Below are 22569 nucleotides of genomic sequence, written 5' to 3'. Positions count from 1 at the left end.
TAAAATTTGCTGTATAATTAATAACAAACAGACCTTGAGGTTTGAACCTTAGAAAATGCCTATTTATTCCCACGAAATAATTTACATATCTAGGGTATTACTGGTAGGAATATTTTAATTTTAGTCTTTCCCCAGAAGCAAACTTAGGAATCTTTCCATTTATAGTCAGGACCTCTTAAACCTTGCCTTATTTCATTAGACAGTTGGAAAAAAACTGTGAAAATTAGTTCCAGCGTCACCCAGAAAAACTTGTTACTGTCTTCACTCTGATTTGCTCTGTGTTCTGCTTTGCATGGTCTTCTGAGTTAAACTCTGTGGTAATTTGTCTGCCTTAGATCAGCTCACAGGACCAAATTAATACCTTTCCTTAAACACAAAGTTTCTCTTGGTTTAAATTATAATAACCAGTGTAGATTAGTCTAAGGAAAGAATACATGTGATTAAAACATTATCCTGAATATTTGAATTTGTCTATTTGTATGTTAGATATCACACTCTTCCCCCTCCTTTTTAATATTCTACATATTTTATTATTTTTAAAAATTGGTATTCTTAGCATTTATATGTATAAAATTTAATAACAGTTTAGGTTATACATGTTTGTATATTACACATTTAATCCATTCCCTGTTTTATAAGTAATATAAACCTATCTTGATTTTGTGGTAGATATATAGTTTATCTTTACTATACATTTTTAAAATGAATCATAGTTTACTTTTAATACCTGAAGGAAGAAAAATAGTATTTTTCCACCTACTTTTGGGGGAGATGACAGCCAGTCATCTTTCTTCTTAATCCTATTAGCACTATATTTAATCTTAACAGTGCTTTAAATGAAAATTAAAATGGTAGTCAAAACATGGGAAATATTTTTGAGTTTTGTTTAAGTGCACTTTTATTGATCAGTTCTTAGTCATCATAATAGAATATGCTAAAACTTAAACGTTCAGATTTTTAGGGTATATAAAAGTTAGTTGCAGAAGCCCTTTTGCATCTGATTAATTGCAGTAAAATATTAATGGAAAATTGTGATCTTGATTCCTATATTTTGTAGGAACTATCTTTTTCAAATAAAATTAGTCAGTTCTATGAAATCTTATTCTCTGAGCAATGCAATTTTATATATAAAAATCAGAGATTTGGAAAAATTAGCATTCTTCTTTATGAATAATCACTTTTGTGTATAAAGTTTCAGTCACTGCAAGAGCTAATATATATTCCAAAATAGCATATATATACCAAAACTTTGTTAACGCAAAATGTTGGGAAAGAAAAAAATTAACATAATGGATTCTCCAGATTTTAGGATTACACTCTAAATCATTGGTATCCAATGGAAATATAATGCAAGTCACAATGCAAGCCACATATGTAACTATGTATTACATGTTTTCTAATAACCACATTTTAAAAAGAAATAGATTAAATTAACTGTAACGATTTATCTCGACATATCAAAATGTTATTTCTACAATAGTTAATATAAAATACTGTGAACTATTTTGCATTCTTTTTTTTTCATAGTAAGTGTTCAAAATCCCGTGTGTATTTCACATTTACTGTGCATCTCATTTTGGATTTCTCAAATTTCTCAATAGCCACATACAGCTAGTTGCTACCATACTGGACCATATAGTTTCGAAGTTGGGATTAGGTATTCCCGAATTGCTTTTTATTACCAGTTCCTTTCATGTATTCGAGCATATATAAGCTGGAGTCCTAAATCAATACACATTAAAAATAGCTTCAATAAAATAATTTCTTTTAAACGAAAATTTATAATATGAAATTGTAAATATTGTTATTCTGTGCCTATTTAGATAATGGAATCATGGTATCCATAACTGGTGAAGTAGGTGGGGAAAGGTTATATCTTCTCCTTTTTCTTCATTTTTTTTATTCTGGAATATATTTCCTCCTTGAAAAAACGTAGTGGGAAACGGACTTGGCCCAGTGGTTAGGGCATCCGTCTACCACATGGGAGGTCCGCGGTTCAAACCCGGGGGCCTCCTTGACCTGTGTGGAGCTGGTCCATGCGCAGTGCTGATGTTCATAAGGAGTGCCCTGCCACGCAGGGGTGTTCCCCGTGTAGGGGAGCCCCACGCGCAAGGAGTGCGCCCGTAAGGAGAGCCGCCCAGTGCGAGAGAAAGTGCAGCCTGCCCAGGAATGGCGCCGCCCACACTTCCCGTGCCGCTGACGACAACAGAAGCGGCCAAAGAAACAAGATGCAGCAAACAGACACAGAGAACAGACAACGGGGGGGGGGGGGGGGGGGGGGGGGGAGTGGGGGAATTAAATTAATAAATAAATCTTAAAAAAACAAAAAAAAACGTAGTAACCTTGGAGATTATTCTAGCTGTGGCAGACTTCCAGATGTTTCTTTTAAAGGGCAGGTACTGTGTTAATTAAACTTAAGATTAATGAACTTTTAGCAACAATAGTAACATTATTTAGAATTTCCATGTAATATGATTTGATATATAGCTTTTAAACATTTCATATCCTTATATTTTTAGGGTGTGATTTTTTCTGTCCTGTTCTCAAACTGTGTCAAACATTATTTTATTTGAATGGTCACCAAAAAAATCTCCTGAGAAAGCATTTTGAATTGCATCTGTACTGCTAAGTGCTTTCCATTTTCATGTACTGATAAATAGGATGTAAGCTCTTATTACTAACAGAAAATATTTGTGTAACACTTTGTTTTACAAACATACTTCATTTAATCCTCACAAAGGTCTAGTTTTATAGGTGGTGGTATCCCGTTCTATGGGTGGGGAAAATAGGCATGCAAAGACTTAATCGAATTGCCCAAGGAGTTATTAAGTGATAAATCTGCGTGTAAACTTAAATCTTCTAGCCATATGTATGCTATCATCTTGTTTCTTCAAATAAAGAAAAGAATCATGATTAATTTAGAGAAAACAAATTTCCATATTTCAAATAATGTTGCTAAATATCTTGGCCAAATGACTTAAATATCTCTTTGTTTTAATCTGTTTTTTTAAATGCATAATGCTAATGCTGCTGGCCCATGTTTGAATTCTGGTTTGCCATCTTATATATATATAAAGTTAAAAATGGTTAAACCTAATACTGCCTTCTTCTTTAGATTTTTTAAAAGGTTTATTTTATTTGTTTATTCTCCCCACCCCCCCACCCCCCACACACACGGTTGTTTGCATTTGCTATGTCTGTTTGTTGTGTGCTGGTCTTCTTTTTCTTTTTTAGGAGGCACTGGGAACTGAACCTCGAACCTCCCATGTGGGAGGGAAGCAGCTAATCATTTGAGCCACCTCTGTTCCCTACTTTTTTAAAAAAGATTTATTTATTTATTTTTTATCCACCCCCCGCCGTTGTCTGTTCTCTGTGTCCGTTTGCTGCGTGTTCTTCTTTGTCCACTTCTGTTGTTGTCAGCGGCATAGGAATCTGTGTCTCTTTTTGTTGCATCATCTTTGCATGTCACTTCTCCGTGTGTGCGGTACCATTCTTGGGCAGGTTGCCCTTACTTTCACTCTGGGCGGCTCTTCTTACAGGGCGCACTCATTGCCCGTGGGGCTCCCCTACGCGGGGGACACCCGTGCATGGCACGGCACTCCTTGTGCACATCAGCGCTGCGTGTGGGCCAGCTTCACACGTGCTCCCTACTTTTTTGTGTCTCTCATTATGTTTTCCTCCTTCTATCTCATGTTGCATTATCTTGTTGGGTCAGCTCACTGTCTTGCTCATCTTCTTTAGGAGGCACTGGGAACTGAACCCAGATCTGCCATGTGGTAGATGCGAGCTCAATCACTTGAGTCATATCTGCTTCCCATACTGCCTTTGTTAAAGAAATGTATAATAATTCTGTTCAAACTATTTAGATATATTTTTTAAGATTTAATTTAATTTATTTATTTCTCCCCTTTCCCCTGCCCTGGTTGTCTGCGCTCTGTGTCTATTTGCTGTGTCTTTGTCCACTTCTGTTGTTGTCGGCGGCACAGGAATCTGTGTCTCTTTTTGTTGCATCATCTTATGTCAGTTCTCCATGTGTGCAGCAGCATTCTTAGGCAGGCTGAACTTTCTTTTGCGCTGGGTGGCTCTCCTTATGGGGCACACTCCTTGCATGTAGGGCTCCCTCACGCAGGGACACCCCTGCGTGGCACGGCACTCCTTGCGTGCATCAGCGCTGCTCATGGGCCAGCTCCACACGGGTCAAAGAGGCCCAGGGTTTGAATCGCGGACCTCCCATGTGGTAGACGGACGCCCTTAACACTGGGCCAAGTTTGCTTCCCTAGATATCACTTTTGATGGATTAAAATGTTCTTGATCTTCCTTAAAAGGTAGCAACCTTTTTAAAAATAGAAATAGATTATATTAAAAACTCTGAATAAAACCAGTATTAAGCTAAATACTATAAAATCCTTTCCTAAGGAAAAAAATGACTAAAGAATGCTAAGAATCTACTTGTGTTAGAATGAATAAGTGCTACATTTGGTACAACTTTCACTTTGCATTATTACTGTTTCTTTTTTAGCCTCTAGGAAACCAAGCCCTAAGGGTCTACCAAACAGAAGGGGAATCCAAGTGGGATATCGTTCCCAGAGCCTCAATAGGGAGCCACCTCGGAAAGATACCGATCTTGTTACAAAACGGGTTCTTTCTGCAAGACTGCTAAAAATCAATGAGTTGCAGAATAAAGTCACTGAACTCCAGGTCAAGTTAGTTGAGCTGCTAAAAGAAAATAAGGCTTTGAAAAGGCTTCAGTACAGACAAGAGAAAGCCTTGAATAAGTTTGAAGATACAGAAAACGAAATCTCACAACTTATTGCTCGACATAACAATGAGATTACAGCACTCAAAGAACGCTTAAGAAAATCTCAAGAGAAAGAACGGGCAACTGAGAAAAGGGTGAAAGATACAGAAGGTGAACTATTTAGGACAAAATTTTCCTTACAGAAACTGAAAACAATTTCTGAAGCTAGACACCTACCTGAACGAGATGATTTGGCAAAGAAACTAGTCTCAGCAGAGTTAAAATTAGATGACACCGAGAGAAAAATTAAGGTAAAATTTCTGCAACTTCTAATTGTGCTGTCTTGTGTTGTTTCTCATTGGGCATTTAATGTGCTTTGTTTCAGCTGTTTATTGCAGTTCGGCATTTACTTGGAAATTAAGCAATCTTTAGTATTTCCTTCCTAAGTAAGAAATTAGAAGAAATTTAGGATTGTATGAGCAAAGGCTTGTGTACATTAACTGACCACATATTGATGGATTAATGCTTAACTCCACAGAACTTAGGCATTTTGGGAAAATATGCTATTTGATTATTTGATTGTTTCTTTGATATTGAAAATGATGCTATAATTGCCATAATGTGTAAAACTGAAATTTTGGGACCATTGTATAAAAAATGCTACAGGATGTATTCTGTTTTTTTATTTCTTTGAATGTTTGTGAATGGCTAAATTGGTTAAGGTACATTTTGGGGGGCAATGTATGCCCCATTCCCCAAACTACAAACTCATATGGGGGAGCTGATATAGCTCAGTGGTTGAGTGCTGGCTTCCCACATGCAAGGTCCCAGGTTCAATCCCCGGTTCCAGTACCTCCAAAAAAGAAAAAAATTCTTGTGTGAGGGATGAGTTGGAAAATGTAATGTTGAATAAGTAGTCTGAGAATATAACAGATCTTTTAAAAGTATATTTTTCTTGATTTGGAGAAAGGTAAAGAGGACTACCATGTGACTCTTTCATAGGGAATTCATAGTAGATGTCACCTGCTATAGATATAGATATAGATATAGATATAGATGTAGATATAGATATCAAACAGAAGCCCTGAGTCAGCTTCTAATGACAAGTAGTTTGGAAAGAAAAGTTCGGGAAATAAGTATAGGAATAATGCGTTCTGTGAGAGTTGTCTGAACAAGGGAAGCTCAGAACTATAAATAAATCTCAGCTTTCTGCACTATAGTAATTAGGTGGTTTTAAAGCATGGTATGTTACAGTAATTTTTAGTCTGTATCGTATAGTATTCCTCATATACCAATGTGAGGCCCAGAGCAGTGGCTTTTTAAATTCAGTGTACAACAGTGGCAAGAAAAAGTACATAACTTATTCTCCAAAGTTTGCAATCATTATCTTCTGTTTAATTGCACAGAAGGTATCCTAATCTATAGGCTCTAGCAGTGATCCCCTCAAACATTAAAGCAAACATATGGAGACATATTTTAAGGGCCATGTATCCGGGGTGGGGTGGGGATAGAAGCTGGAAGCAGTTAGTAATCATAAATAACAAATAACAGACATTTTAATTATTTTTAAAGAGCGGTATTATAATGTGCCATACAATGTCTTTTAAATTAGAAACAGCAGGATGTGAGTTAAAATATGGTAAATAACTACATGTCTCTGTGTGTAACATGGAACTGCAATATATACATGCAAACATTTATATACATATACTGCAGTTATCTATTATAGCCCGTTATAAGGGGATTGGTGAGTGGGATGCAGGTAGGAAGGAATAAATCTGTCCAGATTCTGAGTTTTAGGTTTAGGTAAGTTGTGCAGCTGCTTATTTGGGAACATAAAAATCAGTTTCCTGTAATAAATCTTGGAAATACTTGTTAAAGGCAGTTTGGCATTTGTTTGGAAATTAAAATGTCCTCAATTCTTTTTTTTTCCCACAATAAATTTAAAATTTTTTTCAACTTTTTATTTTGAGATAATTGTCAATTGACGTAGAGTTGTAAGAAAATAATAGAGTCCATATACCCTTCACCCAGTTTCCCCCAATGGTAATACAGTGCATAAATATAATACATCATCAAAACCAGGAAATTGGTATTGATACAGTCCACCAACCAATCTCATTCAGATTTTACCAGTTTTACATGAACTTACTTGAGTGTGTGTGTATGTATTTATTAGTTCTATGAAGTTTTATTGCATGTATACGATTTGTATACCTGCCACCCTAGTCAAGATATAGGACAGTTGGATGACAAGGATCCCTTGTGTTAACCCCTATATCATCATGATTACATCCATGCTTCCCCACCTCTAACCCCTATTAACCATTAATATGTTCTCCATCCTTATAATTTTGTCATTTCAAGAATGTCATACATATAATATATAACCTTTTGAGATTAGCAGATTTCAGTTTTTTCCTTGAGCTCCATCCAGGATACTGTGTGTACCAATAGTTTGTTCCTTTTTATTCCTGAGTAGTATTACATAGTATGGATGCACCACAGTCTGTTACAGTCCATCCTGTTGAAGGACATTTGGATTGTTTCCAATTTTGGGCTACAGATTTTGATAGGAATTGCATTAAATCAATTTGTAGAGAACTGACATCTTTCCTATGTTGAATCTTTCAATCTTGAACACAGTATCTCTCTCCAATTATTTAGGTTATCTTTGGTTTCTCTCATCATTTTGTGTGTACAAAATTTTGTAATTTTGTAATTTTTAGGATATAGATCTGTACATGTTTTGTTAGGTTGATACCTAAGTATTTAATTTCCTTTGGAGAATTTTAAATAGTCTAAATTCTGTCTGGATCAGAAATTACTCTTGATCTTTTATTTTTAAATTTCAAAGCTTATTTTTTGGTAATAGTTGTTTTCAAAAGAAGTTATGAATGTTTTATGTACATGAAGGAGTGACTTGATTTTAGAATTCTCATTTGTAGGAATGTTGGTTTTAATATACTTACAGAAGGCTTTGGCTTCTTAATTTTTTTTTTTTTTAATTTTTAATTCCGCCCCCATCCCAAGATGGCTCCCTTTTCTCTCTCCTCATTGTTTGCTCATCTTCCGCATCTGCTGGTTGTGGTGTCTCCTGGTTGTGGTGTCTGCAGGTTGCAGTGTCTGTTCATTAAGACATCTGCAATGTCTGCTGGTTGCAGTGTCTGCTTTAGGAGGCACTGGGAACCCAACCTGGGACCTCTCATGTGGGAGACAGATGCCCAGTTGCTTGAGCCTCACCCACTCCCAGTCTTTGGCTTTTGACCTGTTATGTTTAATTGTATGTTTCATAATCTCAATAACCAATCTAGAATTTGACATACTTACTATTGAGATTCTTATTTAGTGTGAAATTTGACTTTTGTTTTTATGCTTCATTCAGAGATCAAATTTTAGTTCATCAAACATTAAATTCCTCTTTTTACTTCTCAGTAGATTATAATCAACACCACTGATAGGTTAAGGGAGTGATCTCAGAGCTTGATTGTGATTTTGAAAATTAATTATTTTGCAAATTAACTAAGGCCCAAGAAAGTCACAGGTAGTACTTGAAATTGAAATTGCAGTAAAATCCTAGTGGTGCTATCTTCAAGTTCTGTGCTGTTCTTTCTTAATGATGGCTGCCTATGTGGTGTTAGTGTTTTGCTTTTCTTTTCAAGTAGCTTTTTATTTTAGGCTTTTTTTTTAAAGATTTATTTTTATTTATATCCCCCCCTTCCCCCCATTCTCCCCGTTGTCTGCTTTCTGTGTCCATTTGCTGTGTGTTCTTCTGTGTCTGCTTGTATTCTCATTAGGCAGCTCGGGGAACCAATCCTGGGACCTTCTGGAGTGGGAGAGAGGCAATTATTCTCTTGGGCCACCTCAGCTCCCCTATTCTGCTAGGTCTTCTTACTTTCTCTCCTCTGTGTCTCTTGTTGCATCATCATGCTGCACCAGCTCTCTGCGTCAGCCGGCACTCCTTTGCGCGGTGGCTTTTCCCACGCATGGTGGCATTCCCACACAGGGTGGCTGTGCTGCGCAGGGCTGCATTCCCACATGGGCCAGTACTCCACTTGGCCCAGCTTCCCCTCACCAGGAGGCCCTGGGCATTAAACCCTGGACCTCCTATATGGTAGACGGGAGCCCAATTCGTTGAGCAACATCGTTTCCCTTTATTTTGTTGAAAAGAACCTGTCCTTAAGCTGGAACTTGCGGTAGGCAGCTTTTTTAAATTTGTTAATAGCTTGTCTCATTCTGGAAAAGATTTCAGGCCACAATGTTTATTCCCCTTGTTAGTTACATTTCCTTCTTACGATGAAAAAAATTCTTCAAGGTTACTATAAATAGTTGAGCAGTGAAAACTTTTCCCCCAGTTATCTTAACAGATAACTTATCTTAAGTTATCTTTAACTTGTAAGTTGGGTGCAGGCTCATTTTATTAGTTAGTGGAATAGACAGAACACGCAGAACCTCAGTGATTTATGCTCGAAGTGGTTTGGAAATGAATACATGGCTGGGGAAATAAACAAAGGTTTGAGTGCGGAGAAGTGCCTGTGACAGTTGTCTTTTCCTTTTCAGAAAGAAATCAGATGACTGTGCATTATGGTCTCACTGGTCCCCGCCCTATTGCAGAAATGGAGAACTACTTAATGGGGTTAAATGCTCTGCACAAAGGGAGGGTGTTCAGCTAAATTAGACCCATATTTACTTCCTTATTTAGAGGACACTTTATACCTTTAATTTGACTTTTACTTCAATACATTTTTTGAATACAGTTGTGTCAAAATAGCAGCTCCATTTTAATGTATTTATTTAATATTAATCATACATATTATTAATTTGAGATTAATATTTAACTAAAACTGCAACATATTCACAAACTAAATTTTATAGCAGAATAACGTTCTTAGTCTTATACTGCAACAGTTGCCAAACTTTTCAATATCAAGGTACCTTTATGCTCTTAAAAATCCTTGAGGATTTTCCCCCTATATTAGTTAGGGTTCTCTGGGGAAACAGAATCAGCAAGAAATATATGTCAATAGTAAGAGGTCTATCACGTGACCGTGGGGATGCACAAGTTCAGGTTCCACAGGCAGGCAGCAACCAGGGGCTCCAATCAAAGTCCAGTAAAGGTTCTTAATGTCCAAAGACAAGCTGGGAAATTTTCTCTGAATGCTGGAATCACTTCCCCTTTTAAGGCACTCAACTGATTGGATAAATTGTCACTCATTGCTGATAGCAGTCTCCTTGATTGATGTAATCAGCCATCTATGCAATAAAGTCAGTGATGACTAAAGTCCATAAATGCCCTTGTATTACAGTTAGCCCAGTCCTTGCTTGACCAAACAACTGGGCACAGCTACCTGGCCAAGTTGACACATTAGCTTAACCATCACAGCCCCCATCCTAGAATTTTACTTATGTGGGTATATCTACTGATATTTACTATATTATAAATTTAAATTGAGACTCTTAAAAAATCTTTCTTAATTCACTTAAGAACAATAAGTCATTACACCTTGTCATAAATAAATTCCCCTTATTAAAAAAAAAATCTAAATTTTCCAAACAAACAAAAACTCAGGACAAGAGTGACATTGTTTCATATTTTTACAAATCTCTTTATTTTTTTTTAAATTTTTTTAAATTTTTTTATTTTATTAACTTTGTAATAATATTACATTAAAAATATATATGTGAGGTCCCATTCAACCCCACCCCCCCACCCCACCTCTCCCCCCCCCAGCAACACTCCCTCCCATCATCATGACACATCCATTGGATTTGGTAAGTACATTTTTGGGCACCTCTGCACCTCGTAGTCAATGGTCCACATCATGGCCCATACTCTCACCCATTCCATCCAGTGGGCCCTGTGAGGATATACAATGTCTGGTGATTGCCTCTGAAGCACCATCCAGGGCAGCTCCATGTCCCAAAGACGCCTCCACCTCTCATCTCTTCCTGCCTTTCCCCATACCCATCAGCCACCATGTCCACTTTTCCCAATCCAATGCCACCTCTTCTATGTGGACATTGGATTGGTTGTGTCCATTGCACCTCTATGTCAAGAGGAGGCTCAGATTCCACATGGATGCTGGATGCAATCCTCCCCCTTTCAGTTGTAATCACTCTAGGCTCCATGGTGTGGTGGTTGTCCTTCTTCAACTCCATCTTAGCTGAGTGTGGTAAGTCCAATAAAACAGATTGTAGGTGCTGGAGTCTGTTGAGGCTCAGGACCTGGCTATCACATTGTCAGTCCAGAGATTCAAATCCCCTAAATATATCTTAAACCCCAACATTAACTGCACCTCCAGCACATTAGCATGAAAGTCTTATGAAGGGAGATCCCATCTGAGTCCAGATTCATCACACATAAACACCATTTCCAAAGAGGGGCCATCTGACGTGGTAGTTAACCCCATCGGCCATGACCATAACTCCCATGGGTCTCTTTAGCCCTCAAAGGAACCAATATCTGGGGGTTGTATCTGCTTTATCTGTCTCTCTGACTCTGCTCAGTTGTGCATAAGGGCAATCCTTCTGCCAGCCTCCAGACTCTTTTTTAGAAACTTGTAGCCATATAAACTCATTTCTCCTTCCCATTTCCCCCTTACTATAGGTCAAACAGCATACAAATCTCTTTAATGTCTGGCTTAATAGAAGACAGATGGATCCTTATATCTACTTCTGTGTTCAATTTGTTGCAGTATATTGTTTAGGTTAATAAATATGAAGAAAATTCAGCCTCACACAGCTGTGTACAGTAATTCGAAAATGGTATTTTAATATCCTTTTCAGCTAACTGGATATTTTTCTTTAATACTACACCAAAACTTAATAAGTGGAGTTTCTTAAAGATTAATTACAATTAATTACAATATCAATGAACTTTTTGTCCTCTGTTCCAGTAAAATCCACTGGTCTTTCTTGCCCTTTGAAATGGATGTTACCCATGCATGATTTTATAACGTTATGCATTGGTCATCTGGAAAGTATTGTTTCATCAAATTATGTAGATTTTCCATATGTTCACACATTTCCTTATATAATATATCATGTAGCCTTTGGAAAACTCCACTGTACACTCAGGGGAAAATAAGAGTGAAAACAGCAAATAATATTGCATTATTGTATTACTATAAAATATCGTAGACCCCAAAAGTGTCTCCAGGTCCTTTCTGGATCTTCATGCCACTCTTTGAAAATTACTGATTTAATATTCCATTTTCAGTTCCATTGTTAGCAATTTTATTAGTGATTCCCATGCACACCCCCATGTGTCTTCTTGTAGTGGCTACCAAACCGTACCAATGCTTACTGAGCCTGGAACTGACCTCTATTAAGAGCTGAAATTAGAGGTACCAATTCTGTCCTAAACCCTCATAAAGACCCAAAAGATTTACAGTTGGGGTTACATTCATGCCAAGGATGCAGTAGTGGGCTAATCATTGGTGTGACCAACAGTATACTATAGAGCAAATATCATAAATTGCAACTATCATTAGAATCTATAATCTTTAAATGGAAAATCATTTTCTAATTTTTATGGAAAGACAATAAATGTAACAGCATATACATGATTATTAAAAAGACTGCAGTAAACTGTAATGTATACATGTAGCACATAAAAATAAATTCAACTCTAATTTTTTTAAAAAGATTTATTTATTTTTCTCCCCGTCCCCCCCACCCCAGTTGTCTGTTCTCTGTGTCTATTTGCTGCATCTTCTTTGTCTGCTTCTGTTATTGTCAGCGGCACGGGAATCTTTGTCACTTTTTGTTGTGTCACCTCTCCGAGTGTGCACACCATTCCTGGGCAGGCTGCACTTTCTTTCACACTGGGCGGCTCTCCTTATGGGCGCACTCCTTGCGCATGGGGCTCCTCTATGCAGGGGACACCCCTGCTTGGCAGGGCACTCCTTGCACGCATCAGCACTGCACAGGGGCCAGCTCCACACGGGTCAAGGAGGCCCGGGATTTGAACCGCGGACCACCCCTGTGGTAGATGGACGCCCTAACCACTGGGCCAAGTCTGCCGGCCCCAACTCTATTTTAACATCAAATTGGTCAAGTGAATTACCTTGTCAGGAAAACTTAATGCAAATACCAACAAGAATTTCTTTTGCCATTTTAGAAATTCTAAGATTTGGGGGAATGATTTAAGTAGCCTCAGAATCATGGGGCCATCAAAGAAAGTTTGAATAGACTTCTTTTTCTCAACAGATTTTCCTGTGAGAAACTGGCATTCAAATTCCCTTGACTTAGAGCTGTCCTCAAGTCGGTATTTGAAAGTGTTTCTTATTGATAAAGATGATTTCATCCCTCACTGTAAACCATTTTCAAAAGTAAGCATTAATTCTGTATTATCTTAGTAAAAGTCATTAGGATGGAATAATGGTCTCAAACCAGGAGGTCAGCTCTGAGCTTGTCCTACCCTGACTTTGTGCAGCCCTCTTAACTCTCAGGTTTCAGTTGCTTGACTTGAAAAATTAAATTGAACGACTTTTGAGGCCCCTTTCAGTTCTGAAATCTGACAAGCCTTTTTTTTTTTTTTTATCTGAGAAGTCTTAAATCATACTTTTAAGTCTTTTATGTGCCAAAAGTATTTTTACCATGGTTAACCATATTTATCCCTCCAAAATATTAAGTCCCTTATTATGTCTAATATTCAGTATTGGAAAGATGAAAGAGCCCTAGCGTTGAAAAAGAAGAACTTGTAACATAAAATCTCATTCATTTAAAGCTACTGATTTTTAACATATAATAACCCAAAGATTTAGCTAGATTTTATTTATCATTTATATATATACATACATATATGCTACCATTTCTTGAGTGAGAAGATTTAAAATGAACTTAGGAGATCTATGATTGAAAGGTAAAAGTTTAAAACCATTTCAGAAAATAAATTTTGCAATGTCCTTAGAAACTACCCATTTAGATAGAGTAATTGTTAAAACGATTTTTAGTTGATATTTAAAATAATTTTTCTATTGAAAGAGTAATACAAGCACCAAAGATTTCAAGGAATACAAAGAGGTACACAAGGAAACATCAATTATCCTTCTCTACTGTACTTGTAGGCCCCTTCCCAAGAAGCTACCACTGAAGCTTCCACATGGAAAAGCACATATATGTATGTGTATGTCCTTTTTTTTACCCTCCAACCAAAACAGGAAGGTACTCAATATCTTGCTTTTTTTATTTTCCCCACTAAAAGGTGTATTATGGCACTCTTTACATATCATTGTATATGTATACGTAAGTGTGTTTATATATGTATGTTGTACTCACATAAAATCTGTTTCATTCTTTTTTAAAGACTGCATTCTATTCTATTGCATAACTATAGTGAATTGAACTCTTCTTTATTAATTTAGGTTTCTTGTTTGGGGCAGTATAAAGGATGCATGGCATTAAACTTTGCATACATATGGAAGTATACTAATGGAAAATTTCTGGAAGTAGAAGTTCCTGGGTCAGCAAAACATTTTTAAGTCATTTTTGGCTATTGGTTAAAATAAGGTTTCTAAAGAATTCGACTGGATAATGGTTTTTCTTGGAGTAACTAAAGTTAAATTCTATTTTTTTTAAAGAGAAGTATTCCCTCCTTTTTAATTTTTTAGAAGAATTTGAGCAGGTGTTAATTCTTCTTGAAATGGTTGGTAAAATTCACAAGTGAAGCCATCTGGTCCTGGGCTTTTCTATTTTGGGAGGTTTTGATTACTTGATTACTGATTCAATCACTTGTTATTGGTCAGTTGAGAGCTTTTATTTCTTGTTGAATCAATGTATGTATTTGTGTGTTTATAGGAATTTCATCTAAGTTATCTAATTTATCTAATTTGATATAGAATAGTTTATAGTATCCTCATTAATCCTTCTTATTTCTGTGGGATTAGTAGTATTATACACCCTTTCTCTTCTGGTTTTAGTTATTTGCTACTTCTCTTTGATTTCTGTCAATCTAGACAAGAGTTTATCCATTTTACTGATCTTTTCAAAGAACCAATTTATGATTTTGTTAACACTTTTTATTTTGTTTTTTGTTTTCAATTCTCTGTTTCATTTGTCTTTGCACTTATCTTTGTAATTTCCCTCCTGCTTGCTTTGGGTTTAGTTTGCTCTTTTTTTTTTTCCTAGACCTTCCAGTTTTGAGGTTAGGTCTCTGATTTGAGATCTTTCTTCTTTTTTAGTCTAAGCATTTAGAGCTATTTATCTCTCTTTCAACACTGCCTTTGTTGCATACCATAAATTTTAGTAGGTTTAGTATGTTGTTTTTTCATTTTCAATTGCCTGAAGATATTTCCTAGTTTCCCTGGTAATTTCTTCCTTGACCCCATTCTTTGTTTAAGAGTGTGTTATTTAATTTCCACATATTTGTGAATTTTCCATTTTTCCAATATTAATTACCAGCTTCATTTCATTGTGGTTGTATGATTTCAGTATTTTTAAATTTAGTAAGACTTGTTTTGTTACCTAATATATAATCTATCTTGAAGAATAAGCTCTGTGTATTAGAGAAGAATGTATACTCTGCTGTTTTTGGGCAAAATGTCTTTGTTAGGTCTAGTTGGTGTAGGGCATCATTCAAATCATCTATTTCCTTATTGTTCTACTATTTAGATATTCTATCCATTATTGAAGTATTCTATTAATGTAGAACCATCTATTTCTCCTTCAAAATGTCAATATTTGCTTCATATATTTAGGTACTGCAACTCTACCATTAGTTGAATATATATTTATTAATTGTTGTTTTCTTATTGAATTTGAACTTATTGAATGTTGTTTTCTTATTGACCCATTAGCAGTATATAATGACCTTCTTTGTTCCTCCTGATTTTTACTTAAAGTTCATTTTATCTGATAATACTCTAGCTACCCAAGCTCTCTTTTGGCTATTACTTGCTTGGTAAATTTTTTCCACCCTTTCACTTTCTTATTCCTGTGCCTTTGAATTTAAGGTGAGTCTCTTGTAGACAGTGTATAGTTGGGTTATGCTTTTTTAATTCATTCTTCCAATCTCTGCCTTATTTACTAGAGAGTTTAATTCATTTATATTTAAAGTAACTACTGATAATGCAGGGCATCCTAAATCTATAACAATCATGTTTGATTTAATACCAACTTAACAGCAATAGCACATACTTACCCTGTTTCTGTACCTCTGTGTCTCCCACCTTTTTTTGTACTTGTTATAAATTACATCCTTATATGTGTCTTCCCTAAACCATAGATTTATCTTTACTATTTATGCATTTGCATTTTTGAACTTGTAAGAAGAAAAAGTGGAGTTATCTAACCAAAAAACAATACAATAGTACTGGCATTTACAGTTACCCATATGTGTACCTACTGGAGGTCTTTATTTCTTTCTCTTTCTTTGATCCCTTGTCTAATGTCCTTTCCTTTCAGTCTGAAGAATTCCCTTTAGCATTGCCTGTAGTGATCTAGAGGCGACAAACTCCCTCAGCATTTGTTTATCATGAAATATTTTAATTCTTTCCTCATTTTTGAAAGATAGGTCTCACTTGGTTGGAAATTTTTTTCTCTCAGCACTTTAAATATTTCATCCCATTGCTTTCTTGCCTTCAGGGATTCTGATGGGAAATTAGCATCGAATCTTGTTGAGACACCCTTTTAAATAATGTTGCTTTTCTCTTACAGCTTTCAGAACTTTCTCCTTGTCCTTTACATTTGACAATTTGACTACCATGTATCTCAGCATATTTCTCTTCAAGCTTATCCTGTTTGGTGTGCTCTGGGCTTTTTGCATGTGCATATTCACATCTTTTGCCAAGTTTGGGGAGTTTTCTATCTATTATTTCTTTGATTATTCCTTGTGCTCCTTTTTCTCTCTCTTCTTCTTAGACTCCCATAATGTGTAAATTAATATACTTGATGGTGTCCCACAGATCTCTTAGGCTATTTTCACTTTTTCTAATTTTTTTTTCTTTCTGTTCCTCAGCCTAACTCATTTCAGTTTTCTTGTCTTGAGTTCACTGATTCTTCTTACTGCCAGGCTCATTCTGGCAGTTATTGTGATCTTCAATTCCAGTAGTTCTCTGTGGTGATTTGAATCTCTATGTACCCCAGGAAAACATGTGCTGAAATCTAAATCATTTCTGTGGGAGTGAACCCATTGTACATAGACCTTTTAGGTTACTTCAGTTAAGGTTCAGCCCAGCCCAATCAGGATGGGCTTTAATCCTATTACTAGAGTCCTTTGTAAGCAGAATGAAATGTATACAGAGAGAAAGTCAGAGGAAGTAAGAAGCTGAACATCATTGGAACCTGGAAGAGAAGGGAGAGACTAAGAGATGCTGCCATATGCCTTACCACGTGACAAGCTAAGGACCAAGAATTGCTAGCAGCCAGCCACAGATGGCTACAGTCTTCAGGTAGAAAGTATCACCTTGATGATGCCTTGATTTGTGCTTTTTCCCATCCTCAAACCATGAGTGAATAAATTCCTATTATTTAACCCAATCCATTTCATGCTTTATTTGCTTGAGCATCCCAGGAAACAAACAGATTTTTATACCAGGATAGAGGTGTGCTGCTATTGCAAATACCAAAAAATGTGGAAACAACTTTGGAATTGGTAATGATCAGAGGCTGGAAAATTTGTAAGCTAGATTGCTTTGTAGAGACTATTCGTAGACAAAAGCTTTCTAAAGGTACTTAAATGAGGACTTTGACGAAAATGATTAATGTATTTTAAAGTAGCAGAGAACTTGGTGAAATTAAAGATGCAAGGCCACATCAAAACTTAATCCTGAGCTGGATGGACCCCAGAAAATCGTGTTCTTCATGCTAATCCATTCCTGTGAATATAAACCAATTGTGAGTAGGGCCTTTTGATTATGATACTTCAGTAAGGTGTGGCTCAGAGTGGGTTTTAGTCCTCTTACTGGAGTCCTTTAAGAAAATGAAATTTAGATGAAGAGAAAGAGAAAACCAGAGGAAGCCAGAAGCTGAAGAAATGAATCCTGGAAATGAAGAGAGAGATGAGTAGATATCACCATGTGCCTTGACTTGTGACAAAGGAGTCCTGGATCGCTGGCAGCTGGTCTTCAGGTAGAAAGCATTGCCTGATGATTTGGACATTTTGCTCAGCCTCAGAATTGTAAGGTTGTCAGCTAATACATGCTCATTGTAAAAGCTTTTTTACAATGTATATTGCTTTTGACAGCTTGGCAGACTAAAACAGATTTGGGTAGCAAGAGAACAGGGTGCTGCTATTGGAAATACCAAAAATATTTTAAAAAGGTTTTTCAAATGGGTCAGGGGTAGATTCAAGAAGAATTGTGAGATGTTTAATAGAATAGCCCTAGACTGCTTTGAAAAGACTGTTGGTAGAAATATGGACAGTAACGGTAACTTTTGATAAGGCCTTAAGTGGAAATGATGAATGTGTCATTACAAACTGGAAGAAAGGTGATCCTTGTTTTAAAGTGGCAGACACTGTGGCAAAATTGTGTTCATATGTCAGATGGAACACAGAACTTGAAAGTAATGAGCTTGGATATTTAGCTGAGGAGATTTTCAAAGTAATTGTGGAAAGTGTAGCCTGGTTTCTCCTTGCGGCTTACAGTGAAATGTGAGAGGAAGAGTTAAGCTGAGAAATGAATTCTTGGGCACAAAGAAACCAGAAAGTGATGGTTTGGAAAATTCTGTGAAAGTGAATTCTCAGAGAATAGTGCTCCACGTGAGAGTTTAACTGATCATAGAACCAGTTAGCCATTTCAGTGGAACTCAGGACTGGAAATGCGATTATGCAGGACAGCTCTATGGAAGTCCTTCTTTCTGATGTACTGTACCCCATGTGAAGTACATGCAAAATTGTCATGTTTTTTGCAAAATTTGTCTGAACACAGCCTCCGCCAGCCTGGAATGAATAGAACAGAGAAATGAAAATTAAAGGAAGAATAACTTCAAGTGCTGAACCATGGTATCCGAAGTCTGGACCAAAGAGATCTTCTTGGGCCAAGAGAGCAGGCCCAAGTATGTGTGTGTGTAGGGTGGGTCTACCTCAGCATTTGTAGAGTGCATGCTTTCCACCCCTTTGTTTAGGAAGAGTGCGGCCACCCCAGTGCTTGGAGATGGTGTGGCCTGTACCTCCAGCATTGTGGAGAGCCTGGCTGCCATCCGATGCACCCTTCCAGATCCCCTCCTCAGGGCATTATGGAGCTAGTCTGCACCCTCTTCATGGGCCCCTGGCCATATTTTGACTGGGAAAGACAAATATGAAATACTCTCCAATTTGCCCCCCTCATTCCCTAAACGTGCCTTCCAAACAAAAGCAGCTTGGTACAGCTAAAACAGTGTAAGAAACAATTAACTTTCTTTACCTTGGGCTGTTTGACTTAATTGTTTCTTACACTGTTTTAGGTCATCTGGAAGGGTGCCAAGAGCTTCTACTACAGCTTCCAAAGCTGAGTTTTCCTGGCCTGCCCAGCAAATGCAGCCCTTTGACTAACTGTTTCCCCTAGCCTGAGGAAGCGCAGCTTAAGTCTTCACCACCTCAGCCCCTGTCTGGGGCAGGTTGAAACAATGACTGCTCTCAGAGCCGGCCCCCAGTGATCTGAAGTCACTAATCAGAAACTGGATTAGTGATTGGCCACACCCATCCCTGGTCTTGCGGGGGGAGGGGGGGTGGGGGGAAGGTTTTTTTAAAATCCCTTTTTTGTCACCAGCAAGTTAGCGAGGGGCTGGACCCCATGGCAGCCTGCTGCAAGAGTGAGGGATGGGCACCCATAGCCACCATGTGTGGAGGGGGCAGTTTACTGTTCTTTATTGTAACTTATTAGCTTCTTCCTTGGATGTTGTACAGTGTTCTTCTGGACTCTGGAGTTTCAAAACAGTTGTTCAGACAGTTCCTGCTTATTTAATAGTTGTTCTGGTGGAAGGACTGAAACCTTTAATTCCTTCCTCTACTATCTTCTCACAATCTTCTCTCCTCATTGCCTTTTTTTCCCTTCCCCCTTTCCTTCACCTTGCTGTTTTTGCTGACTGTGTCCATTCACTGTGATCTTCTGTGTCTATTTCTCTGTTTGTCTTCTTTTCTCTTTTTTCTCCTGTAGTATTCAGTAGGATTCAATCCTGGGCGCCTCCAACGTGAAGAGGTTCCCTGTCACTTGTGCCACCTCAGTTCCTGGTTTCTGTTTCACCTTGCCTTGACTCTCCCCTTCCTCTCTCTTTTTGTTGCATCATCATCTTGCTGCGTGACTTGCCATGTGGGCCCTGGCTCTCTGCACAGGTACTTGGCTCGCTGTGTGGGTACTCCTTTACCAGGAGGCCCTGGGGATCAAACCTGGGTCTTCCCATATGGTAGATGGAAGCCCAGTCACTTGAGCCATATCTGCCTCTCCTCATTGCCTTTTATGATTCACATTTTTTAAAGAATACATTTTCATTTAATACAACATTCTCAATTATTCATTTTTCTGATGTTTCATTGTGATTGGGCTGAGGTTTTTCCTTCTTGGCCAGAACACTAAATAGGTGCTATTATTTTATTTTCAAATATCACATCTGGAGGTACATTATATTCATCTGTCCTTCAGTGATGGTGTTAATTTTGATCATCTGGCCAAGGTGTTACTTGATATATCTGTCTACTATACAATTATTTTTCTACCCCTTCCATCCATGAGACTAATAAGCAGTCTGTGGGGAGACACTTTAAAATAATGTAAACATTTTATTCCTCATCAAAATTTACCATCCACTGATGATTCTTGCCCAATTCAATCTTTACATGATGATTTTTCCAACTTTATCTCTTCATAGCTTCAATTTTAGAAAAGTTCTAGCATTTTTGTTTTGTTTTTTTCAGTATTCTCTCATTTCTCAATATCTCTTTCTAGATTCCTGTTATATCAATGTGGACATTCTCATACTATCCTCCCAGTATTCTTTCATTTTTTCCTCTTTTTTTCCTCCATGACACATTCTTTGGTAATTTTCTACTTTTTTCATCTAGTTTTCTAATCTCTTTTAGCTGTACCTATTCTGCTCTTTATTCTGACCATTAATTTTTATATTTCAGTGAATATAAATTTCTTCTTAGGAATTATATTTGATTCTTTTTCTTACCTACTGTTTTATTCGTAATGTATTGTTCATTCTAAACATATATATTTAATGGTCTCTTTGTATCAGGTTTTTCTAATATTTCTACTTCTTTGTATATTATAATACCTGCTTGTTTTGTCTGCTGACTTGCTTTCATGTGGTTCACTTCCTTCTGTGTTTCATAACTTCAATTGTGAGTTCATGTTCGGCAGGAAGGGATTTTTTTTTTCTTGTGTAAGTTCTATGAGCCCTGGATCATAAAAATGACCCCACAGAGTTTAATTTTTGTTACTGTAAGATATTTAGGGTTTTCAATAGAAATAGACTGAATTTTAAATTAATTTCTAATTCTCCACAGGTAGTATAAATTCAGATGCCATGCCTATATATGGCATTGAGCTACAGTCTTCATTTCTCACAGAAACCTTTTTCTTTTCTTTTGAGTTTTTTTATTTTTATTTTTAAAGAAGCTTTAGAATACATAAATGTTACATAAAAAATATAGGGGATTCCCATATACTCCACCCCCACCCTTTCCCCCATTAACATCTTTCATTAGTGTGATGCATTTGTTAAAATTGATGAAGACATATTGAAACATTGCTACTAACCATGGTCTCTAGTTTACACTATATTTTACACTTTGCACCACACAATTTTATAGGTTTTGATAAAATGTCTAATGGCCTGTATCTGTCATTGCAACGTGCACCACAATTCCAATGTCCCCAAAGTACCTAGGCCTCAGGAAGAAGGCACGCCTTTTCTCCTTCCTGGCATATCATTGCTGGACATTTTTTTTAGTCTTCTTTTCTCAGTAGAAGGTTTAATATCAAATTCCTCCCATGCCCCTGCTGGTTTCACCTAAGCCCTAGGCTATATCATGGTTCCCTGGTAGGGGTAGAGCCCTAGTTTCTAGTCTTTGGAGACTTTCAGGCCATGCTCTTGTGGACTGCTGTAGCAGGTCTGCTGTGATTTGCATTTCTTACTTTCCTTTCTAGTACAAGAATATCCTTGCCTGAGGAGACCCAGTCTACATTAGCTCAGTCCAACATGATGCATAAATGTTGGTGTTCTCCTTTTTTTAATACTTTTTTCATAATCACATTTTTGAAATAATGCTGTGATGAACATGTTTATAACATTTTCCCTATTAATTAGGAAATGGAATTATTAGTCCAAAGCGTAAGAATTTGTATTTTATAAACTATGCATTTGGAACAAATTGTAGTATGTGTGTCTTCAAGACATTTTATTTGCCTCTGGACAATACTTGGTGTTCATAAGAATTAAGAAATACCTTATAATAACTGTCTAACACACTCTCCATTGATAAGTTGGGTATCAGGGCCTAAGCCCTTTTTAAGTTTCCTGATGTATACCATCATATTGCTTTCCAAATAGGTAATAATGATAGGTAGGTAGGTAGATAGATAGTTTTCAAAAAATTTTATCAGTAATGTATGAACACTAGTGGCAATACTGGGTATCACTTATTTTTAACATTTGCTAATTTGGTACATGATGTTTATTTTCTAATTTGTCATTTTAGTTTTCATTTATTCACTTAGAGGTGTACATTGAGAATCACATAGCCTAAACTCAAAGGCAAGTGACAAAGTATATGTGCGTTGGGGAAGTGTATTTGTAATATATTTGAAATTGTGTTAATATCCTTAATATATATGAACAACACAGATCAGAAAAAAGAAAAGAATGAACACACTTTTTTTTTTTTTAGATTTGTTTATTTATTTCTC

General features: G+C 36.8%; 1 protein-coding gene across 3 annotated transcripts in view; it reads left to right on the top strand.

Moving 5' to 3' along the window:
• LCA5 (lebercilin LCA5) overlaps positions 1-22569 on the top strand; it is a 40501-nt gene that overhangs the window by 5762 nt on the left and 12170 nt on the right. For all 3 annotated transcript variants that reach the window (XM_004450580.4, XM_012522243.3, XM_004450579.5), the window contains one exon: positions 4520-5049. In XM_004450580.4, the coding sequence (XP_004450637.1) occupies positions 4520-5049 (530 nt within the window). The remainder of the gene's footprint in view (positions 1-4519; positions 5050-22569) is intronic.

Source organism: Dasypus novemcinctus, chromosome 11 (genome assembly GCF_030445035.2).
Source record: "Dasypus novemcinctus isolate mDasNov1 chromosome 11, mDasNov1.1.hap2, whole genome shotgun sequence".
Lineage (NCBI taxonomy): Eukaryota > Metazoa > Chordata > Mammalia > Cingulata > Dasypodidae > Dasypus > Dasypus novemcinctus.
This window is presented reverse-complemented; position numbering and strand designations above follow the sequence as displayed.